Here is an 18,762-nt window from a genome sequence, read left to right on the forward strand (position 1 = left end):
CTAAAAGAGCAGGAGAGGCATTGCTACCCACAATGAGTTCTTCAAATTGCAGTAAATACAGCAAACTAAACACTTGGGTTCTGCAGTACAAATGTGTAATTAGGGATTCTGAATGTGTGTGTGTGTGCGCATGGCTGGAAGTGAACTCCCACCTGACAGCTTTGCATAGATACATAATTCTCTTCACATTTGTAATGGGGTCTCAGGTTTATCCTGTGATCTCAGCGTCATTCTTAATTTAATGTGTACCAACCATCACCTCAGCAGCACCTCACAGTAATTAGAAACAAGAACTTTTGTACAAGTTTCTGGTTTTTTAAGTCTCTTGAAATAAAACAATTAGCAAGAACTGGTGGATTTACTTGCTGTGGTGGTAAAATCAGGAAATGCCTGCCTTAAAAAACAAAACAAACTTATCCCATGAAATTTGGCAGATTCTGGTTCTGGCCATCCACCTGAGAGCAGGTTTCAGGGGCATAGACCCTGCACTGTCAACACCCTCTGCCAGACAGAGTTCCACCCAGGAAATGACAGCAGGAGCAGCACAGCAGATTGTATTTGAAGTGACAAAGAGAAAAACAAATAGATTGGGCATTAAGTTAAATTTATGGCAGTAAAGTTTGTAACTGACACCTTGAATTGCAGTTTGAATAGGCAGGTATTGCCCATGCCCACATGTGCACACAGCACTAGAATTATGCATTCATAGGAACTTGCCTCACTGAAGGCAAGCTACTGATTTTTGTGTTGGTTGCAGTTATGCTGTACTTGTCTTTTTTTAAAAAGTATCTCCTCTAGTATTTTCAGTTGAATAGTATAATTTGCTAAATATGATATAAAAATTAGATTTTTGTTGTTTTCAGCCTTACATTTTCCTGTGACGGTCATCACTTGTACACAGCAAATAGTGAAGGAACTGTTATAGCTTGGTGTCGCAAGGACCAGCAGCGCTTGAAATTACCCATGTTCTACTCATTCCTTAGCAGCTATGCAGCTGGCTGATGACTCTTCATGCTGCTAAATCACCATATCTCTGAAGCACTTTAAATCCAGAGTAGATCATAGAACCTCTGTTGTTTAACTGGATTTTGAAATGTATTGAACTTCTTTAAAACAAGTGAGTTGATGAAAGCATACTTCAATCTGAGGTTATTGTAAAATGTGTATATGCATGCCCCAAATTTTAGACCATATCAAGGTTACAAGGATGTTCTGGTTTTATATACTCTGATACAAGCAACGTGGCACACAAATGCTCTAACCAACAAGCTGAAATGCTGCAGTGTAAAATGTAATAGTATTTTTTAAAATAATTTCTTGAACACAAGTATTCCAAATCTTGAATCACTAGTGGTGACTTTTTCCCTTTTATTCTTTGTGTTGTAAAGTACCAATGGCATTACAAATTTCTCAAATATTTATAAGAAGATTGACAATGTGTGTATCTGATCAGTCAGTACAGTCCAATTGGCTCTAGCATTAGTACCCCAAAAATTTAAACATGGAGGATTCCAAACTGCTTTTTTGGAGAAGCAAATAACTCAATAGGTGCTTTGTGCACCAACCATTTTATGGTGTATCATAATACTAAAAACTGAACTTCTATTATTCCCTGATATTCCATAGTTTTTTTGCTAATTGTCCTATGAGAGCTGAAAAGACAATAGTCCTATAGCAGACAGAAACCAATGTGTCTGTGTTTTAATAACAACCAGACACCTCATGGCATCATGAAGCAATAGTTAAACAAGTTTTTTCATTTAACTGTAAATTGCACAAATGCATAACACTAGTTAGTTAGTTATGAATCTAAGTGGCAGAATATATTTAGCATACATTTCAGAGTTCAAAAATACAAAGAAAACAGTGCAGATATCATCTGCTCCCATTTAGTGCCATGTGAGAGTTGTTCAAACATTTTACATGTATTTAAGACCATAACTGCTTGACTAATCAGTGTTCATCATATGTCAGATCATTCAGAAAAGTTTACACACACAGTGCAAATATGATACTTATTCCTAGGTGCTAATCTTTGAAAAAGGAACATGCATTCAGGTCAGAAGTGAATACTTCACAATCTCTCAATAGAATTTGAAGATGAATTTTTTGTGGCATCCTCCACACAGGACTGACACACTCAATAACTTAAATATTCGGAAAGCCAATATCAGCTGAGCATAATTACATATTCCTCCATTAGGGGAAAAAAGTTACAACCCAAGAATGCCACAGAAACCCATTACGTAGTTTAAACCTATTTTTTTCCTTTAAATCACTTACACATTCCACTTCTACCATATAGATTTTAATGGCTATATTTTTACTCATTGCATGTATTTATCCTCCTGCAAAACACTGTACTGTAAGATCTATAATTTGTCACCTGGTGATAAAGACAAAATATGTATAGATACCGGCAAATCATAATATACACACAATCTGTGCATTTATTGTGAAAATTCCAAGTGTACATCTTTTAATGTCTAGATTTTCAAAAAACTTTATAGATTAAGTACAAGGATCTTCTCACAGTTCATATTCTGAAAATAGATCTCTTGGACCAGTGAAGAATAAGCAAATGGCTGCATACTGTATGAATTTAAATTTTTTAAATGCATATATTGCAGGTACATTTTACAAGCTGGCTTTAATCATGTTTTTCATACTCCAAATACAAACGGAGAAGCTTTTTGGTTCATGTTAAAGTGATATGCTTCATTTAAAACTTTTTTGTTTTGGAGGCTTTTACTTGCTCCCCAATTTAAATATGGGATGTTGCTCATGGAGTCTTATTTTTAAAAAGCAGCATTCCATTTGTTATAAATCTCAGATATGCAAAATAGCTGTTCTTGTAAAAAGTGCAATATTATATTTTTATGTAAAACAAATGAACTTTTGGGGCAGGGAATATTTATTCAGCTTGATAACGTTTTGAAAATATTAAAACACCTCATGATAGTGTATGTGCATGTCAGGCTGAAAATTCCTGTAAATAATCACATGTTGCACTGTCTTTGTAAACACTGCCACCTGTGGTGTTGGGTAATAAATCATTAATTTGATACAAATACAGATAAAAGGCTGTTTATGCAATACCTATAGCAGTTTTTTGGGTGTGGTCTATCAACTCTTTTCAGTTGGCATTCCATTGTTCACTTCTCCAGTGCCATTTGCGGCTGTTCCTGTACCTTAACCTTCTCTCTTTAAAAAGTAAAATGAACAAATTACATTCACCACAGAACCACTTACAGGGCTAAATTCTGCCCCCTCTTACATGTAGGCAACCCCACACTAAAGGCAATAGGGTTACCTGGATGTGAATGAGGGCAGAATTGGTCCATTATTTGTTTTTGTAACCACTTTCCCTCCAGTTGCTCCTAATCTGATCACTTGCTGTTTTGTCTTATTTAGATTGTAAATTCCCCAAGGGAGAGAGATTTTTCTGTATAGCTATGACCATGTATGAACACTGCTGTGTAGACAATCTGCAACATGAAAATACTTTTCTATATAAGCCACTGTTTTTCAACCTACTTCAATTCAGTTCTTCTTGGTTCTCATATGTACCAGCTCTCATTTTCCCATGTTATGTCCTTTCTTTATTTTCACAGTAAAATCCATAGCACTTTCAACTGGAAATAAAATGAACTGAGCTGTTTTCATGCCATTACTTAAGCACCTACAGATATTAAATATGTCCAATAATTTTTGACTTGTGTAGCAACAACAGATGGTTCAACTATTGCTGGTAAGGGCAGAGGCTTCAACGGAATTGCAGTCCTGCAAACAAATCCATACATGCAGATCCTTCCTCCCACGTGGAATCCTATTGTAGTTAGACTCCTCCATTACAGAGCAAGGGTTGGCAGATGTAGATCTGTTTATAGGATTTGAGTCCTTTCCTTAAATGAAGACTTTAATTTAAAATCAAACTTTTATGGGTGCTTAGTAAGGACATAATGACATTGGCCCAGATCCTGAGGCCCTTAGTCTTTTACTCAGCCAAAAATCCCACTCAAGTTGACGAATATTTTGCCTCAGTGAGGATCTCAGGATCTCACTACTATCCCCCCCACCGGACCACCACTGAATAGCCACCCACTTGCTCTGATATGGAAACTCCTGGGAAACAGTCTGGAGAAGAGCAATGGGTCCCTTCTTAGCAATCAACAGCAAGAAGGCTATTCTTCCCCTTCTAACTTCTTAGTTGTACCAATCAGAAGACTTCCTGTGGTAGATTTGTAGATAGACTATTTGTGAAAGATTCTTTTTAAAATGGACAGAAAGACCATGAGATTTACTACTTACAATACATAATTCTGCAAACAGATGAGCTTATCTTCCTGTTAAGGATTTATGATGGTAGAGTCCAATAGGCATCTCCTGTACTAAGTAGTTTAACCGGAGGATAGCTAATGTAATGCCAATTTTTTTAAAAGGGTCAAGAGGCAATCCTGGCAATTGCAAGCTGGTAAGCCTGACTTCAGTACCAGACAAATTGGTTGAAAAACTATAGTAAAGAACAGAATTATTAGACACTGATGAATACGATATGTTGGAAGAGTACACGGTTTTTGTAAAGGGAAGTCATGCCTCACCAATCTATTAGAATTCTTTGGGAGTGTTAACAAGCATGTGGACAAGAGTAATCTAGTCCACATGCTTGTTAACACTCCCAAAGAATTCTAATAGATTGGTGAGGCATAACTTCCCTTTAGGAAGCTTTGACAAGGTCCCTCACCACAGGCTCTTAAGTAAAGTAAGCGGTCATGGGATAAGAGAGAAGGTCCTCTCACGGATCAGTAAGTGGTTAAATGGTAGAAATGGTAAGTTTTCACCAAGGAAATTGGTAAATACCAGCGTCCCTGAAGGAGCTGTACTGAGACCTGTGCTATTCACCCCCCTTTTCCAGATCATTTATGAATATGTTGAACAGTGAGGTGGCAAAATTTCCAGACGATAGAAAATTATACAAGATAGCTATGTCCAAAGCTGACTACAAAGATTTACAAATTGATCTTTCAAAAAATTAGTCAGTAGGCAACAAAACAGCAGATGAACTTCAAAGTTGGTAAGTGCAAAGTATGCATGTTGGAAACATAATCCCAGCTACACATACAAAATGATGGGGTCTAAATTAGCTGTTACCACTCAAGAGAGCTTGAAGTCCTTGTGGATGCTTCTCCAAGAACATCTGCTCAATGTGCAATAGCAGTCAAAAAAGCTAATGTTAGGAACTGTTAAAGGGATAAATAATAAGACAGAAAATATAATGCTTCTATATAAATCCAGTATACAGTTCTGGTTCCCCATCTCAAACAAGATATATTAGCATTGGAAAAGGTGCAAAGAAGGGTGACAAAAATGATTAGGAGTATGGAACAGCTTTCGTATGAGGAGAAATTTAAAAGACTGGGACTTGGGACTGTTCAGTTTAGAAAAGAGATGACTGAAAGGAGATGTGATACAAGTCTATAAAATCACAAATGGTGTGGAGAAAGTGAATAGGAAAGTTGTATTAACCCCTTTATACAACACAAGAACCAGGGGCACCCAATTAAATTAAGAGGCAGCAGGCTTAAAACCCACTCCAGGAAGTATAACTTCCCCTGGCACAGGTTGACTGTACACCATGTGATGCTGTGAAGGCCAGAAGTGGAACTGTGTTAAAAAATGAATTCACTAAGTTCACAAAGGACGCTAGCCAAAATGATCAGGGACACAACCCCATGCTCTAGGTGTCCCCAAACTTCAGACTACCAGAAGCTGGGACTGGAGGACAGGATCGATCACTCAATAATTGCCCTGTTCTGTTTATTCCCTCAGAAGGATCTGGCTCAAGTACCGTTGGCAGAGAGGATACTGAGCTAGAGGGACCCATAGGTCTGAGCCAGTATGGCTGTTTTTATGCTCTTAATTAGAGCTGCTACTACAGTGAATTCAAAATGCAATGTACACATTACAATTCCATTAGAAAAGATGGTATGTAGTTCGGTGGACAGGATCATAGGCATAGTTTTTTGGTCTTTGTCCATGTGAAAGATGGTGACCCTATTTTCAGCGAGTCATTCTTTTTTCAGTAAATAAGGCTGGACTGAAACTTGGCATAAATACTTTTGCTTGGAGAAAGACTTTGAAAGTAGTTCATTTCTGAACTATAACATTTTTAAAATATGGTAGTTTCAAGCTTTGTCATTTTTATAATTTAAAAACAGATTTCTTATTGACTGTTCCCTAATGAGGATGAATTGCTTTGCTGTTTAAAAATAATAACAAAGATAGTGGTATTTAGTGGTTTGTACAGGCAAAGACAAACCCTAAAGTAGAAAATAAATTGTCATGTGTTTCCATGCTGTAATATAGTTCTACAGTAGCAAGGAGCCAAAATAATGTTTACAAGATGCTGTATTACTTGAAAATGCCTATAGAAGCATAAGGTATGCTCCAGTATGTTGTCATTTCAGAATATCCTTGAAAATAGGGCATAATTACCCTGCTCTCTTTTCCTTAGCAAAAGTACACATGAGCATGTTGAATTATAGCCCTGTTTTAAGGACAGAATTAAACGAAAGCACTGTCCCAGAACCACCTGCCATTTGACTATTACTACTTAGGACACTGTCTTTTTTTTTTCCACAGATGTTAATGGTCTCTTAAATGTCACTGACCTTTGTGCTTCATTCTTCATTTGCTATATTAAATTATCTACTAGGTCAATGCTAATCCATCCCTTTTCCTCAAAGCTTAATTCCCGTTATGGCATTTCATCTTGGGCAAGATTTCCCTAATACAGATAAGTCTCATCTTACGTGGGAGTTCCGTTCCGCGGTTAGTGCGTAAAGCGAAAACCATGTATAGTGAAACACTCCATTGAGGTGAATGGCGGGCGGAATCGCCTGCACTACAGATGCAGTTTTTATATTATTCTTTTTTTCCATTTTTGCCAACTGCGCAAAGCTGAATTCGTGCATGTTAAATGTGCCTAAGATGCGACTTGCCTGTAGCTCTGTTTCCTAAGAGCCATTAATGTTCACCCTATAGTCTATTTTTGACAAGGGGATTGGGAATGGACTAGGCCCAGAGGCTCCCTGCTGGAGGCCTCAGAGTCCTGTCACACTCACTCAAGGTAAGGAGCAGTGGTGATGTCTCCTAAGCAGGCTAGAGTGGTTGCAGACGAAGCAGCCAATCAGAGCTCAGGAGGCCCATATAAAAGGAGCTGCGGAACAGAGGACAGAGCCACAGTTAGTTGCTGCTTGCAGCTAGAGAAGAAAGGACTGCATGCCTGGCTGAGGGAACTGCAGCATAACTGACAGCTAAGTGGGGGGCAGGGACTGGGGGAGCAAGAGGCTCCTGGCTGGCTGCTAGGACTGAGCCAAAGACAGTTTGCTAGCAGGGACTGGGGGAGTAATGAATTAGCTCCTGGCTGGCTGCGAGGACTAAGTAGGGACTGAGCCTTGGGAAGGCTGTAGGAAGATAGTGTCTCCAGGGAGGAAGCTCTGGGGACATGGCCCCATACCGGGGATAGACTGGTTTAAAGACTGTGGACACACCCAACCACAGGGGGTGCTCAAGAGAGGTGGGTGCCGACCCCCTTAGAGGGTGACCTTCAAGGCAAGAACAACAGGGGAAGAAGAGAGAAGCCACGATGGGTGGACTGGTAAAATATAATTATATTGGGGCTTGATATGTGTTTCAGAAACCAGTAACTTTTGAGTCATTGGTTCAAACCCAGGTCACTGATCAGTGGCTGTTTTAAAATAACCCATGTTGTGTGTAACTAGTAATCTCAATCCAGTTACAAGGGCACGAGTGTTTACATCACAAAAGCTACTTAGGAAGGTGCAGCAGTAACTCAGAATTCAGATGCATTTGCTGGGTGAGGGTGAAGCTGCCAGGACGAGGCCAGGAGAGAATTGTAAAAGCACTGGAAATCAAACTGAAGTGTCTGCAACATTTTTCAGTTCCCATAGTAATGTGTGTAAAACTAAAGTTTACTTACAATGCTTGGGGAAAAAATATAGTCAAGATGGTTGGGTTTGGCTGAAAATACAGCCTCACAGTTCCTGGACTCCCTGGAACCAAGACTTCCTAATAGCGTGCGTTTGTTTGTTTGTTTAAAAGATTACTTTGTCTATTCCATGTGATCATAAACTATTCCACAGCATTTTTGTAAGGGTTTGCCATTAGTGCATTGGCCTAAATTTCTCCTCTCCTATTACTGTACTGTAGGGTGAATGCAATTTTGTTGTCACTCTCCACACTAGAGAGAGGGCTGTATTTCAGAGGTGCTGTAAGAATGTTTCTGTGAAGCACTCTGAAAAGGATCAACAACACATTACAAAGGGTGGGGGGTGAAAGAAGGGAAGCTAGGAAACAGTGAATGCTTATAGTTAGAGGTCACGTGACTTACAGGTATGGTAACCAGATGTCCCATTTTTATAGGGACAGTCCTGTTTTTGGAGACTTTTTCTTATATAGGCGCCTATTACCTCCCACCCCTGTCCCATATTTTCTGTTTCTATCTGGTCACCGTACTTAGAGGGAAGAACATTTCCTCGGTTGGTTATCTCTTCCCTATTCTCTCCCTTTCCCTTCAACATTACTTATATTTTAAATTGAAATAGCTGGGGGAAAAAAAAGTCCCTTTCTTTCCATTCTTACTTCCAAAACTTCACTGACACTCATCCAACTCCATTTTCTTCTGTGCTGTTGCAGGGGTACTACATAAGGCAGAATTTGGCCATGAATTGGAAATTAGTTAATTCTTTTTTAGTGCATCAGCCAGAATAGACACCAGCTTGCTATGTTGGCCCTTTAAGACTAAGGCAACTAAAGTCCACTTTTTAGCTTGGTCAGCTGATCTAACTGAATCCACCCAGAAACAAGAGGTCCCATTTTTACCAGGCCTGCCGATGTGGAGGGCAAAGGAGGCAATAGCCCGGGCGGCCCACAGGGCTCCTAGGTGTGTGTGGGGTGGTACCAGTGGCAGCGAAGGCAGCCAGGCAGGCATGTGGAAGCCCTGGCCCTGCTGAAAGAGCAAGCACAGCAGGCAGCTCGCTGCCAGCACAGGCGCAGCACTGCCCAATTGTCAGGTGGACCGTGCCCATGACTTGTGTACCAGCTGCTGCATGTGGTCCAGCTCCAGGCCCATGTGGTGAGGCCAGGCCAGCAGCAGCAGGGGGCTTGCCACCCGCCCTCCCTGCACAAATCAAACCTCTGCCATCCCTTTCTAGGGGGCCCATTGACTGTTCTGCCCTGGGGTCTGGAATTGCTGTTGGTGGGCCTGATTTTTACGTAATTATTTATAGGTATAGAAGCATCCATTAAACACAAGAAGTAACACTGGTTGCTTGAGGAGTCTGCTCTGTTGGTGAACCCTGTGTCCCACTAAACATCTATCACTCCCAAGGCAGCTCATGGCTTGCTTACTCTATAAACCCACCTCCTGCTTGAGGTCTATACTTTTGCCACATACTTTAATGACAACGTAGCCTTGTCTTTTCTGGTGTCTCTTGTGGCTGGATGGCTGCTCGTGGTGCTCTGCATACAGCATAGGCCAAAGCACTCCCAGTGCTCCAGAGGGGTGCAGGATGAAGCTGGATTAACGCAGAGGCAAATGAGGAATGTACCTAGGCCTAAAATGCAGCAGAGGGGTTGAGATCAAGTCCCCTTATGTTCATCTGAGACACAGCAACCAGCTTCTGTCTGAGGGCCCGGACCCAGGCATTGTGACCTGGCATGCTAGCCCAACCCTGAGTAGTCCTGCAACTCTGTGCACTAGGGTGCAATACATGGAGTGAGGAGCAGGACCAGCTCCACAGGACAGGAGCTGCTGTTGCTGGGTGGGCTTGTGCTCCAGCCCCTGGCCTACCCTTTGCACATGCCCAGGAGCAGTGTGTTTGCTCAGGGCCTGGTGATGGGTTAACTCAGGCTGGCGTGAAAAGGCCTTGCACTGTGATTTTGAGTTACGCCATGCCTGAATGTGCACACCCCCACCTCTGTGCATGCCCTGCCTGACTAGGGTGACCAGATGTCCTGATTTTATAGGGCCAGTCCTGATTTTTGGGTCTTTTTCTTTTATAGGCTCCTATTACCCCTATCCCAATTTTTCACACTTGCTGTTTGGTCACCCTGTGCCTGAATGAGGGCGCGCGTGTGCACAAACACCCCGATGGGCAGGGAAGAGGGGGTCCAGCCTACCCTGAGCAGTAGGGACTCAACACCTCCCTGAACGGGAGGGGCCGCAGAGGGCTAAACCAGCACGTGCTCTTCCCCCAACCCCCGTCCTCCCAATAAAATGGACTTTCCCAGGAGGCGCCTGGGATGCGCGTGGGCCGCGCGCACGGGGCCCCAGGCCGTTGGGATTTGACTCGCGCCGCGCCGGCTCTGATGCACCCGAGGGACCTGCAGCGCGCGCGCCTCCTCTCGCCAGTCGGGGCTGTTGCGGGGGGCTGAGCCGCCGCCTCCTCCTCCCCCTCCCCCCGGAGTGGCTGAGCGGGGCGCGCGGGTCCCCTGGCTGGCGCGCGGAGCCCGCCCCGCCATGTGCCGCTCCCCGAGCCCGGCCGCTGGGGCGTGAGCCGCGCTGCAGTCTCCGAGCCTCCGCGGCGCCGGCAGGTGAGTGGCGGCGGCGGGGGCTGCGCGGTCCTGCCCAGCCGCTTGGCCTTGGGTGCGGAGCTCCGTGGGGCGGGGGGTGCCCGGTGCCCTGCCCGGGGCCGGCGCGCTGTGCCCGGGGGGTTGCGGGGAGCGTTACCGGAGGCAGCAGACGGAGCCCGAGTGAGGCGCGGGTCCCCGTCTCCGGCGCGACCGAGGTGAGCGGGGCCGATTCGCCGCTGGCTCCGCCAGGGGCTGGGCCGGCGTGTGGAAAATGCCGGCCGCGCAGGAGCCAGCTGCTTCCCTGGCACTAACGAACGAGAAAGCGCTGGCAGAAGCCGCCTCCAGCCTCTCAGAAACATCCCAGTGTCCTGATCTTACGTCAGCTCAGCTGGCCTCCTGCAAGCGTTTCCGAGCGCACCTTGGCATCGGGGCTTGGGGGGCTTAATGGGCGGTGGGAGGCTGATCCCAAATCTTTGCCTATTTATGATAGTGAGTTGGAAAACCGTGAGCGACAGCGAATTGACTAGTCACCACCCCTCTCAGTTCTCTACCTAGGTCGGTAAATGTTGCATGTAAACAAGTCAATCCCAGCCTGGAGTCTAGTGCACGCTTCCAATTACTTGCTTTGCTCAATAGAAATGAGCTTGTTTGATGGTCAGTGAATTTTATTGACTAGGTAACTTGTATTTTTATGCAGTCCTGTTATTTTGTTGGGAGATGGGTGTAGGTTGGGACAGGAGGCCCCATCATTCTCAACTAGTGGCTGTTGTTTTGTTGTAACCATCTCAAAAGCCTCAAGTATTGCACATAAATTCTCTCCTTTTAAGTCTGGTTATTTGCCACGGTGGACCAATGCCATACAGCTCCTTTAGTTCAGTGTGCTTTGCACTGCCTCTCCTAGCTGGTCCAGTGGAGATACAGAAAAGTGCCTTTCTTTCTGCTAGGCTCCAGGAGAAGCTCATGTCCGTGGAGGAAGAATTCTTGCTGTGAAACTGCTGTGCTGGTGGCTATTTATTGTCATGGTGCTATGAGCTATACCACATTTTTGCAACCTGATTAAGATAATGCACTTAAAACAGAAAATTCAAAGAGGTAACTTGGAAAATGTTCCTTTCTGAGAAGTATTCTGGGCTTCTGGTAGTCCTTTGTTAGCTTCAACTCATTGCAAGCTAATGAAACTTGAAAAAGGAATTAGTCTGAAATAACCTAATCTCTTCATATTTGTTTACAAAAGGGAACTTGTGGACATATAGCAATTTTATTTCTCTTGAATGTTAATGTAAAAAAACAACAAGATGATGTCCTCTTGAGTAGCCAAATCTAAACCTTGTGGGAGTTTAGGGTCATCTGCACAGCGAATCTATGCCAATGCACTGGTTCTGGATCCTGGCAGTGTGCTTCTGTTGGCCCTTTTGCTGCCAGGCATGTATGCATATGCTCGCCATGGTGGCTACTTGGATCCTGTGGAAAAGCTAGAACGGTCTTAAACTGTGGCTTGTCCAGTGATTTTCGAGATCCTCCTGTCTTTTCCACTCCTTCCACTATGTCCCCAGCTTGACCTGTGTAATGTCCAACCCATCTCTTTGCTCTGGGATTTGTGCCAGGAGGGTCACTTCTTGTGAGTGGAGAAAGGAAGGAGGGAGAAAACAACAATCTGGGCTATTATTTGTGACTTAGAGTCCAGTCTAGAAAATACTTAGGTGTGTCAGTAGCTTTACCTCACATAAACAGTCCTGTTAAGTCAATTATAGAACTTACATGAGTAAAATTTCTGTATCTGCAGAATTGGGCCCTTAAATAGCACTTTACAATGTACGGTCTCAAGGTGCTTTTACATACACTAATTAACCGAGCCTAGCAGCATCCCGTAGACATAATAGGATCTTTTTGCAGATGCATTGTTACCGCTCTTTGGGCTGGGTTGTACTTTTACTGTCTTATTTTAGTAAATTAATAATAAATGCTTGTGTTCCATTTTCTCCAGCAAAAATGAGAAGAGGATAGAAAACCAGTTCAGCATCTTTTTCTCCTATAGGAAACATGCAAGGCTAAAATAAGGTTGGGAATGAAATAAAAATGCAGAGGAACTAAAATGTAAAAAAATGCTATAAATAGAAAACATTACAATAAAATAACTTTCATAATTATAGAGGAAAAGAACAGATGTTACTCACACAAATAGGAAGCCTAATAAAATTAGGAGGTGAAAATAGCTGAAATGTGAATATGGAAAAAAAAACTTCTATGGAACAGAAACCAGAGACCATTGGAAGTACTGAACAATAAGAAAGCATGAAATAAAACCGTGTGCTTGCATTTTTAATTGTTTATAGAAAAAGGTCAGAATGAGATTTTAAGTGAATTATATAAGAATTTGTACTTGTGAAATGGTAGATTAATTCAGTCATATTTTAGATCTTATGCTCTGAAAACAGAGGTGGTGGAATCTGATAGAGGGCATGAGAAACCTGGAATTCCTGGAGGCTGCTAGTTGTAGTTGCCTAAGATGAAAACACTGGTGTCAAATTTTAATAAATATTTTAATAATTTATGGATCACCCAAGCTGGAAAGCCTTCAAGTACCTAACAAAATAAAACAAACTCATTTAATTCCTAAGTTTTTTTTTTTTTTATTTTTTTTTTGGACACTGGGTTGCACTGGCAAAGGCATATCCACATGTATACTCTATATAAAGTACAGGTTAAAAATACTGAGAGGAATTGGGTGCAGAGTGGAGATACTGATTTTAAAAAAAGGAAAACATTGGGATACTCTGATGCTGATATCTTGGAACTTCCACAGTTCTAAACGACTGTCTAACATTTCTCAACTACCAGAAATTTTGTTCTTCAAGTAATTGTACCTATGGGTGCTCCACTTCAGGATGTGCCCATGCATTCTTGATCAGAGATTTTGTCAGCACTGCCCATGGGTCCATTCCTTCCTGGCAGCTCATCACCTTGGACAGATGGATCCTGGAAGTGATTTCAACAGGCTACTCCATTCAGTTCAGCTCCAGCTCCCTCCTACCCTCCTGTCGCAGTGGTTCAGAATGGTAACTCTCGCAGCTGCAATGGTAATTCTCCCTCTGGAATTGGGAGATTGGTTTGTCTCCCTGGACCTTCAGGATGCTTATTTTCATATATCCATGCACTCTTCCCACAGATGTTTTGTTTGTGGTAGGGACCATTACCAATACTGTGTCCTACCCTTCAGCCTCTCCACTGCCCCAAGGATCTTTACAAAGGTTGTCTTAGCTGTTGCAGCCCATATTGGTCAAATGGAGATAATCCTCTTTTCCTGCCTGGCCAACTAGCTTCTGAAGGGTTGCTCATTTCTTGAGTGACAGTCAGCATCCAGCTAGGCTCTTTAGGCCTCTGCCTGAATGCGAAAGTCTACGCTCATACCCGCAAAATGGACAAACTTCACAGGCGCTCCTCTAGACTCTACTGTTGCCAGAGCATACTTACCCACAGGCAGGTTTGCTATGATACCCAGCCTCATTTCTACAATATAACAGAGCCCACAAACCTTCAGCTCCCAGGCCATGTGGCAGCCTGTAAATTCATACCATCCTTGGCAAGATTACACTCCCATTATCTTCAAGCCTGACTAAACAGTCTACACACCCAAAAAACACCATCTGTCCAAGCAGGTATCGATACCCAGAAGGTCCTCAACTCCCTCAACGGGGGGAAAAAACCCGAAAAGGTCTGTATGGGAGTACTACTCTCAAATCCGCCTCCCCCAAAGATCACCACAGCTGTCTCTCTGCCAGGTTGGGGCACTCACCTTCACTAACTTCACAGCTCAAGGCAAGGGGACTCCCCCGGAGATCGCTCTCCATATCAACATTTTAGAACTCAAGGCAGTCCATTACACTTGCCATTGCTTTCTACAGCATATCTGGGACTCCTCAGTCAGACCCATGTTGGACAACAGAACAGCAATGCGTTATGTAAATTGTCAAGGAGGAGCAAGATCCCAGTTCTTGTGCACAGAATCCATAAAACTATGGAATGATGCATATTGCAGAACACCGAGAGATCAATGGTTTATTTACTGGGGTTATGGAACATAGTAGCTGTCTTCCTGAGCAGATTTTTGGGCCACGACTGCAAGTGAGAGCTCATCGGTGCAGTATTCCAGAAGATTTGCCTTATCTTGAGTCTTCTGGAAATAGATCTGTTTGTGATGCCCTCCAGTGCGAAGTGCTGATGGTTCTAGTTGAGAGGAGGATGCAGTCAGCATAGGTGCCAACTCCATGGGTGCTCTGGAGCTGGAGCACCCCTGGGGGAAAAATGGTGAGTGCTTAGCACCCACCGGCAGCCCCCCATCAGCTCCTCCCCCTCCCCCCGTCCCTCCTGCCCAGGGCCGGCCCCATCAATCAGTGCCTACCCCCAGCGCCTCCCTCCCACTATGGACCAGCTGTTTAGTGGCATGCAGGAAGCTCTGGGAGGTGTAGGAGGGGAGAGGGAGGAGTGAGGGCAGGGATGTTCAAGGAAGGGGGTGGGAAGAGGCAGGGTGGAGTAGGAACAGGGCCTGGGGAGGAGTGGGGGTCAAGCAGCCATCTGGGAAAGGACAAAGTCGGCGCCAGTGGCAGTTAGAACTAGCTGGGAGATACTGTAGTTATCCCTTCAGGAATCCCCTGACGCCTTTACTCCTCAAAGTCCTGAACAAGTTGAAACAGGAGAGATCAATGGCCAGGAGTGGCAGGTTTGTAGAAATTTTGGTGGTGCCCAGAACCCACCCCACCCAAACTCTGCGCGCCCCCCCCCCCCACCTGCCGAAGGCTCTGGGAGGGAGTTTGGGTGTGGGGGAGGAGATCTGGGGTGCAGGCCCTGGGCTGGGGCAGGGAATTGGGGTGCAGGACAGCTGAGATGGGCTCTGGGAGGGAGTTTGGGGGGGGGTCTAGGGTGCAGGCTCTGGGATGAAGTTTGGGTGCAGGCTCCAGGCAGGGGGTGCAGGCTCTGGGAGGGTGTGCAGAGGGCTGGGGTGCAGGCTCTGGGAGGGAGTTTTGGGCAGGTGGGGATGTGTGGGAAGGGAGTGGGGGGTGCAAGCTCTGAGACAGATTTTGGGTGCTGTGTGCAGGTTGGGGCAGGGACTGGGGGTGCAGGAGGGTATGAGAAGTTCAGGCTCTGGGAGTGAGTTTGGATGTAGGCTCTGGAGTGGGGTGAGGGTGCAGGCTCTGGGAGGGAGTTTGGGGGCCAGAGGGGGCATGCAGGCTCTGAGAGCAGATGGGGGGAGTGCAGCACTTACCTGGGGCTCCTAGGCAGGGCGGCCAGGAGTCTCCATGTGCTGCTACACCCAGGCACTACTCCCACAGCTTCCCACTGGCCACTGGGGCACTTGGGGTGGGATACAGACCCACCCTGCCCAGGGGCTGCAGGGAGACACTGGAAGCCATGTGGAGTGAGCAGGCAGGAAGTCGCTCAGCTCTGCTGCACTGCTGGTGGTGAGTGGGGGCCCCGGGCTGTTTTAAATGGCCCGGGGGATGTGAGAGGGGGGGAAGCCCTGGTGGCGGAAGGTGGGGCCGAGGAAGAGACTGGTACCTGCCTCAGATAGGGCTGGAGCTGGGCCGTGGTGCCTGGACACCAGGAATATTTCTGGTGCCCAGGCACCACAGGCCCATAGAACTCGCCGCCCATGTCAATGTCCATCCTCATAGCATCACCATGACCGAGGCAAATATGGTTCCCAGAGCTCCTTTGACTGTCCCTGCAACCCACCTCTCCACTTTCCTCTGACAGCAGGTCTCCTTACCCGGGAGTCAGGAACCACGACTCACTGCCATCTCTTGTCGCTTAACCTCAGTGGGTGGCTACTCAATGCCTCTCTGGCATAGGAAAGGACTGATCTCCGGACCTCCAAACAGTACTGTTCAATAGTAGAAAATCCACTACAAAGAAAACCTAACTGTAAAAAGTGAAAATCTTTTCAGACTCTGTGCTGCCTCTGAGCTATATGTCCTTGAGCCTCATTTTTCCAGCATGCTCTAGTCTGCAAAATTTGAAAACCACCGGATTATCTCTGAGTTAAGTTTAGGTTCACCTAGCTGCCTTTACAGCTTTTCACCCTGCCACCCCATTGAAGGGTTTTCAGTCTTCACTCACCCAACTACTGCAAGGTTCATTAAAGGCCTGTTAAACCTTTTTCCAGCTCTCGAGGAACATAGTCCTCCATGGAACCTCAACATAGTTCTAAATGTGCTGAGAAAACCCCCATTTGAACCTATGAATAACTGTTCCCTCCTTTGTGTCTCTTTCAACATTTTGTTCTTTACAGATATCACCTTGGCTGTGAGGGTAGGAGAGCTAGGGGCCCTAGTGGGTAACTCACCATACATAGTGTTTTATCATGGAAAGGTGGCAGAGGTAGATGAAGGTTTTGTGGGGCTCTGGGCCAGAGCGGGGGGTGGGGCCCTCTGTACTCCTGCCTGCAGCCCCACCCGTGTCCCCACACCTTTCTGTCCCTTCTCCCCGCCCCTGTTCCACCCACAGTCCAGCCCCATCCCACCTCCCACTGCTGCCCTGTAATCCATTTGTTCCTTTCTTCTCCCCCCGCCATGGCCCCAAGACTGGAGAAGCTCTGTCCCCCCACCACAGCCTGGGGCTATGGCAGGGAGTGAGAGCTCCCCCAGCCCTAAAGCTGCAGCAGGAATTGGGATTCAGGGGCTTCCCTCGCCCCGCACATCCGGTGCTTCTACCAGGGCTCCATGCTTCTGCTGCCCTGCAGTGGATGTCTGCTGGGGATGGTGTGCCCATCTTTCTGGAGCCCCCTAATTGGCTGGGAGCATGGGCCCGTTAGCTAATCCATCAATGAAAGGTGATATGTCCAGACCCTTGTTTCCTACTTAAGGTATCTTTTTAAGAGTTCCACATTAATTAAGACATTCATTTAGTGGTGTTTTACCCCAATTGTCACTCTTAGAGGGAGGCTAGTCTCCGATCACTAGACGCAAGACTTGCTTTTTATCTCAACAGGACTGAGCCCTTCAGGGCTTCTCTTAGACTTTTCATCTCTATCACAGAATGAATGAAGGCACCTGATCTATAAAGACTATAATAATAAATAAAAGTTGGGAATGGATGACAGGATGGATCACTTGATGATTACCTGTTCTGTTCATTCCCTCTGGGGCACCTGGCATTGGCCACTGTTGGAAGTCAGGATACTGGGCTAGATGGACCTTTGGTCTGACCTAGTATGGCTATTTTATGTTAAATAGATGTCAGGGTGCATATTAGCCTGTTATAAAGCCCTCCTGGAGTGATTGCTCATTCCACCTGTTCCCGGTCTACCTCTGTAGCCTTACTGAAGTACATAAACCTCTCGGATATTTGTAAAGCTGCTACTTGATCATTGGTGCATGCTTTTTTCACAGCACTGTGCATGCTTCCAGAGCGGACATGGCTTTTGGTATCACTGTTCTATGTTCTGTTATAAATCTGCCTCTTCGGCACACACTTCCATAAGAGAGGTTCTGCTCAGGAATCTCCTGAAGTGGAGCTCCCATAGGAACAATTTCTCAAAGAAGAGGTTACTTATCTCATACAGTAACCGGAGTTCTTTGAGATGTTTTGTCCCTGTGGATGCTCCATTAACCACCCTCCTTCCACTCTGCTTCAGAGTCATTCTTGGACTTCAGGGTTGAGAAGGAACTAGAGTGGCAGTGGGCCCACTATTCCCTATATATACTCACACCAGGCATGAGTAGGGCACAGGCACAGACCAGTGGACATTGCTGGCAAAAGCCCCCATCAAGAGTGCATGCACATTCTGAAGTGGAGCATCCATAGGGATAAAACATCTCAAAGAGCTTCAGTTATCATGCAAGCTAAGTAACATCTCTTTGCCATCATCTTGCCGCATTTAGGATCAATGATGGTACAAGAATGAGTCTGAGAAACGTTTCTGTTTGCATTCTGCAACCCCTCTGTAGTGATGGTTTTGGAAGTTACTATATGGTAAGAAAATTATACTTTCTGTCAGTGCTAGTAGCATGGTCCTGCTATGCATATCCTTTACCTCTTCTGTGGGCAGTTAACAATGGTGCCAGTTAGCTGTTCCTTAGCAGGTGGGGAGTTTAATGCTAGGCAGTTTTTTTTTTTTTTTGTCACATGTAACCATGGAGAAGGGGAGACAGTAGAATAATTCTGTCTTAC

At 45.1% G+C, this 18,762-nt stretch overlaps 2 protein-coding genes across 6 annotated transcripts in view; both read left to right on the forward strand.

Moving 5' to 3' along the window:
• The window catches only part of LYST (lysosomal trafficking regulator), a 159,988-nt gene extending 156,327 nt beyond the window's left edge, over window positions 1-3,661 (forward strand). For all 3 annotated transcript variants that reach the window (XM_039528956.1, XM_039528954.1, XM_039528955.1), the window contains exon 53: window positions 864-3,661. In XM_039528956.1, coding sequence (XP_039384890.1) covers window positions 864-1,002 — 139 coding nt within the window. In that variant the 3' untranslated portion in view covers window positions 1,003-3,661. The remainder of the gene's footprint in view (window positions 1-863) is intronic.
• Window positions 3,662-10,322: 6,661 nt separating this feature from the next.
• The window catches only part of GNG4 (G protein subunit gamma 4), a 32,557-nt gene continuing 24,117 nt past the window's right edge, over window positions 10,323-18,762 (forward strand). The window contains exons 1-2 of one of the 3 annotated variants that reach the window (XM_039532527.1): window positions 10,323-10,617; window positions 11,541-11,688. The gene's annotated coding sequence lies outside the window, so the exon portion shown is untranslated. Of the gene's footprint in view, window positions 10,618-10,772; window positions 10,812-11,540; window positions 11,689-18,762 lie in introns of those variants that run through there. The other 2 variants (XM_039532526.1, XM_039532528.1) reach the window with 2 other exon arrangements.

The sequence above is a fragment of the Mauremys reevesii genome, linkage group 3 (genome assembly GCF_016161935.1).
Source record: "Mauremys reevesii isolate NIE-2019 linkage group 3, ASM1616193v1, whole genome shotgun sequence".
NCBI classification, from domain to species: domain Eukaryota; kingdom Metazoa; phylum Chordata; order Testudines; family Geoemydidae; genus Mauremys; species Mauremys reevesii.